A 5630-nucleotide genomic window follows, 5' to 3' on the forward strand; every position below is an offset into this window, starting at 1 on the left:
GATGCCGGCCGGAAAGCCGGCTGCTGCTACGCCCCGAAGCTCTTCAGGAACCCTCGAGGAGGTCTTTAATCCACAGGCAATCCCTGATCTCCTCCAGGCAGAGAGAGGCTTTTACCTCAGCCTTTCCAGCAAAAACAGAAGGTGCAGAGATGGAGCAAGCGAGCTGGGGATGACACGATGGAACAAGCAAGCCGGGGACACAGTGATGGAGCAATCAAGATGGGGATGCAGTGATGGAGAAAGAAAGATGGGGATGCAATGATGGAGCAAGTAAGCCAGGGAGAATGGAAGGCGAAGTCCCTTGGGCTCAGGACTTTAGTCCAGCCTGGGATATAAAAAGGTTTGTGCCATAGAAAGCACCAGCAAAAGCTGAGCCATGGCAAAGCTCCTGGTGCAAGTGTGGGATGAGCTTCTCGTAGGCTTGGCACACGTCCCCCCCGAGCCTGGCCCCATCCTGTCCTTCTTCCCAGCCCTGGTGCCTGGGAGCTGCCTCTCCTTGTGCTGTCCAGTTGATTGTCCTGGCTCAGAGCCGGGGTATGAGGAAGGATCCGGTCCTGTGGCAGGGGACCCAGCATCAGTGGTCATGCACCCAGCGCCAGCCGGCTCACCCAACAGCCAGCATGTGAAATTGGGTGGGGGCTGAGCCGACCCCTGTGCGGTTTTGGCCCTGATAGGTTTACGACATGGAACACACGTTCTTCAGCCACGGCGAGAAGAAGAAGATTGTGATGGAGATTGACCCGCTGGCCAGGACAGAGACCTTCAGGAGCGGGAATGGCAGCGAGGAAATCCTGGAGATCCATGACTTCAAAAATGTGAGTGTGGCAGGGTTTGTCCCCGGGACCCTGCCTGCGGTCTTGCAGCAGGACTGATGGGATCCCTTAGGACACCGTGGAGCTGCTGGAGCAAGCCCCAGGACCATTTGCTTCTGCATCAGGGAAAGCAATGCCCAGATCCAGACTCTCTGGGGATGCTCTCAAAGGAAAGGAGATGTATATCTACATAAGCTTCCACCGGTATTTAAATAATGGCGTGGTTCAGTTCCAACAAAATACATCTTAAAAGCAAGACCTAGTTATTGGATTTACCCTTGCAAAGGAACACAATCATCATAAATCTGTCCAAGACCAGTACATTTGTCTGTCTGGAGAGCGTTAAAACCTCATGACAATGTTGTAGGCTCTCTCTGAAACCCAATTAAAATTTGTAGGTAAATACCCTCTGCAGTGACATATGGCAAAATTTTCAGCTAATAGCCTAGCAGGAACTAGGGGCTGAATGTTCATATAACCATAACGGTCAGATGCTATTCTGCATATTTTTATTTATGATAACTAGAGCTCATGATAGTTATAAGGAGAAGAGGAGTAAAGTAAAATTTTATGTCTATCTGCCTTAAAATATTTGTAAAAAGCCCAATTCTCCCAAACCATAAAATGCAATATCCCTTAGGAGACCCTGTTAGTACATCTTAGCACTGCCGCTGAACAGTTTGCACAAAAACATCAACTTGAAAAATACGACTAAACCCTCATCCAGCTGTACCCTTCATACGATGAGGTTATTTATCCTCCTGCTTTGCCCTGACTGCTTTTTTTGGTGTTTGTTTTGATGCTGTAGGGAATAACTGGCATCTTCTTTGTCGGTCTTCAAAAATGTTTCATCAAAACTCAGACTAAAGTTCTGCCTGAGACGACAGAGGCCAAGATCCCTGAGCTCGAGGTAGGTGAATAAAACAGGACATCCCTCTGGCCCCCATGAAACCCACTCCTCTCCCTGGCACTGGGAGCGTGGCTGCCGTCCCCACCGCCCTCCCATCTGCTCTGGCCTTCCCAGAGATGCTGCAATAAAGAAATAATGAATTGTGATCGCGTCATAAAATGATCTTATTTCAGGGGATTGCTTCTAAAAACAACAAGTGGAAAGAGACAGGATTAGACAGCTGACAGGCAAAAACCGCTTGGCACAATACTGGAGATCAAGAACAATAATCCTGTTGTAGTCTAAAGGTCGCAAGGCAGCTCAGGATTAGCAGGCACCAAAAAGTCAATCAAATTGTTTTCTCCAGGAACTGAGCCTCATGTTCTTAAGCAGAATGAGGGAGAAGTAATGAATTTAAAAGAGCAGCCGCGTTTAAGAAATGCGATTTGAGAAAGCGCTTGGCGTACAGCCCTGGGAGGTGGGAAGCACTGGGCTGGGACCACCTCCCTGTCCTGCCTGGACCTTCCTCCCATAGATGTGCCCGACTGCTTCTTATACCCATTTAACTTTTGCCCACCACATCCTGCTGCAAGGAGTCTCACGCTTTGCATGCTGTGTGGAAAAAAGTGTTTGACTCTACATTTTAACCCTTCCCTGACAGCGTAAGCTGGGGTGATGGCTCAGTCCCTTGAAAGCAGTTGTCCCCTGTCCACGTCCCCATCCCCGAGTCCCCGGCAGTGGCACAGCCCCATGGCACAGCCCTCCCGCCTTCCCGATTGCAAGATGAAGGGTGTTAGCAGATTGAATCCCCCCCCCAGGAAGCTGTTGCAGATAAAACGCCAGCAGGACACGTGTTTGAAACGAAGTGTGGGCAGAAACATTTCCCTGAATCATGACCCAAATTCCCAGACACCGATTCTTTGATTATGCAGTAAGAAGCTAATAGATCTTTTCGGCTACCATCGTAAAAGGGATATGACTTCCTAGGCTTTAGCAGAACATTGCCCCGGGTAGAGAGCTGAAATGTAAAACCCAATGAGATAAATGTAGATTTAAGCTCTAGTCATCTCTTCCCAGAGCCCATGCGCTGCCAGGTCCTTCAGGCAGCACCTCCCCAACCCCACGGCTTTCACCAGAGACTCCAAAAATGACTCAGACTGGGTCAGGTTGTGTTGGCTCTTCACTAAGACTTCCCAAAGCCATAAGGAAAAACTTTATAAAAGAGACATACATCTCCAGATGCCTTCTGGAGAGAAAATTGCCATTTGCCAGCTTGTTCTGCAGGCTACCACCACCAACATAGACAATGTTGCCTTGGCAGATAGCTCAGCACAGACCCATCCAATAATCTTTATATATTTCCCTCCCTAAGCGCCTGCCAAAACACACCATGGACTAATGCAACGGCAGAGACATGTGGTATAAATTACGGAATACGGCCGTGCAAAGAATTTCTGTGAGGAATAAATTAAAGTGTTCGATCACAAAATCGGTAGCAGAAGGAGAGAGAAATTAAGTAGTAAGAGCAAAGCAGAGAGGAGATGTTTTAATCTTGGGTTTTAAATGAGCTGGGGTGCTCCAGAAGGCTCTTCCAGATGGTGGGGACTGCAGAGGAGAAGGCTCTTGAAGCATGATGAAGAGAGGGAGGAGAGAGCAGGGTGGTGTTGGCTGAAAGCGGTCAGGAAAGGCAAGGCTCATGACGGGTCTCCCTATGTGAGGGCCAGCGGGGTATTCCATGTGCACCCGGTGAGCACCACAAGCCAAGGCAGATGAAGCCCACCTGCTTTCTGGGAGGGGAGAGGTGCCTCTGGGTAAGCCAAGGGGAGGAGAAGCAGCCAGCGGTGAGGAGAGGGTGTCTCACCACGCCGGGGTGAAATCTCGCTCTTCTTCCAGGGAGAAGAAATCACAACCACCTACTTTGAGCAGTCCGTGGTCTGGGTGCCTGGGGAAAAGCCCATTCAGAACAAGGAATTCCTGAAGAGCTCCAAAATTTTTGACATCTGCAGAAATGTGACCATCTACTGGATTCACCCCACGCCGATAGCAGGTACCATCAGCCATCTCTTCTCCAAAGTGCTCTAAGCGCCCTTGCCAGGAGCAGCCCTGCCACCCACCCGTGTCCCCCCCTGCCATGTCCCCCACTGCGACATGGTGGGAACCCATTTTGACAGCCTCCTCGAACGTCTCAGACGTGACCACAACGTTGGCCATGATCACGAGAGAGCATGGCCAATGTAATAGCAGGGGCTGAAGTTTCTCTCTGCAAAGCACTTGTCTCTGCTGGCTCCCCACTGCCCTGCAATTTGCAGAGTGGCCACCCTCCTCATAACAAGGCCAAAAAAAAAAAACACCAAACAAAAAACCCAAGCCTCTTTGTACCTGCAAAGAAGCCAGCAGTGCTGGAAACTGGGACACCTAAATTCTCATCACCACTTGAACATCAGAGCATGAGCAGACATCTGCATCTAAATCACACAACGGGGTTGCCACCTCCAGCTGCTCACTACACAGCCCTTGCAGAGGTTGCGGCCTCTGAGATCCGCCGGCATAATTACCCTCTCTCTCTAACCCACTTCTATCTGAATGATCTAGTTTAAAAAAACCCTATGGAGAAGATCTCCTGTGCTCTGCAGCCACAGAGGTGCATCCCGTCCCCCACGGGTACCAGTCAGCTAATGGACATCAATAGTCCTAGGAGCAAGCGGGCATCAGAGATCCCCGATGCAGAAGGAGGCTGCTGTCCTCAGCTGCTGTCCCCTTGCTGCTTCCTCGGTCCCTGCTGTTAGACTCCATCTGCACTTGAGTTTCAGCAAAGGAAATTAATGTCACTGTGGGTCTCACCTAAGCCATGGGTGCTGCAGCTGGGGCTAATGTGCCCCAAATCGTGTCGCTTTGCTGAGGCTCTACAAATTCCCCTCACAGCAGCAGAGCCCACCATGAGGACATGCTTCTCTGCATCTGCAGCCCCATGCAGGGGATGCCAACACCACCCATGGGCACCCACCACCCATGGGCACGGGGAGGGGATGGCTCATGTCTTCTCTACCCTCTCCTCCCACTATATTATATCCTACAGCCCTTCTCCCATGCTTGCTAAGAGCATGAGGCAATGGAGTACAGCTCGTTTGCTGGTGGGCTTTTCTTATACCTTGGCACCAAATTTTGGTAGAGACATTAATGACTGCTGCTGCATTTGTCCCCCTGCTCCCTGGTTGTTGATAGCAATGTTTGGGCTCTTCCTGTAGCTCCTGAGCTGGCCAACCTTGAAGGGGCAGAAGAAGAAGACCCTGAGCTGCTTGTGGACAACCAGAGCTGGTTGGATGGGGGGAATGAACATGAGGTGGAGAAGGATGCGCAGCCAGGGCCCAAGCGTCGGGCACGGCAGCTCACCGAGGAGGACCTGCCCGTCAATGACTACGTGAGTGCAGGGAATCGCACCCTGGGGTGCCCTGACCATGGTCCCGGGGTGTCCTGGCTGTGCTCCTAGGGTGTCCTGGTTATGTTCCTGGGGTGTACTGGTTGCGTTCCTGCGGTGCCCTTGCTGTGCTCCTTGGGATGTCCTGTCCATGCTTTCGGAGTGCCCTGTCCACGCTCCTTGGGTGCCCTGTCCATGTCCCTAGGGTGTCTTGGCCATGTTCCTGGGGTGCCTCAGCCACACACCCCCCTCGCTGCGCTGACGCTGTCTCTTCCTGGCAGTCGGAGAACGGGCTGGAGTTCCACCCTTTGTGGGATGAGCGAGGTTACTGCTGTGCCCAGTGCCGCCGTGCCAACCGCTACTGCCGGCGGGGCTGCGCAAAACCCCTCCTGGGTTACTACCCCTACCCCTACTGCTACCAGGGTGGGAGGGTCATCTGCCGAATCATCATGCCCTGCAACTGGTGGATTGCACGGATGCTGGGCAGGGTGTAGCACCCACCGTGCAGCACCCA

General features: G+C 51.8%; 1 protein-coding gene across 1 annotated transcript in view; it reads left to right on the forward strand.

Annotated features, from left to right (window-relative positions):
• TNMD (tenomodulin) overlaps positions 1-5630 on the forward strand; it is an 8552-nt gene extending 2922 nt beyond the window's left edge. The window contains exons 3-7 of the mRNA XM_009696863.1: positions 675-815; positions 1621-1722; positions 3595-3748; positions 4947-5119; positions 5398-5630. Coding sequence (XP_009695165.1) covers positions 675-815; positions 1621-1722; positions 3595-3748; positions 4947-5119; positions 5398-5610 — 783 coding nt within the window. The 3' untranslated portion in view covers positions 5611-5630. The remainder of the gene's footprint in view (positions 1-674; positions 816-1620; positions 1723-3594; positions 3749-4946; positions 5120-5397) is intronic.

This window comes from Cariama cristata, unplaced genomic scaffold, assembly GCF_000690535.1.
Source record: "Cariama cristata isolate BGI_N322 unplaced genomic scaffold, ASM69053v1 scaffold8513, whole genome shotgun sequence".
In the NCBI taxonomy this organism is placed as follows: Eukaryota; Metazoa; Chordata; class Aves; order Cariamiformes; family Cariamidae; genus Cariama; species Cariama cristata.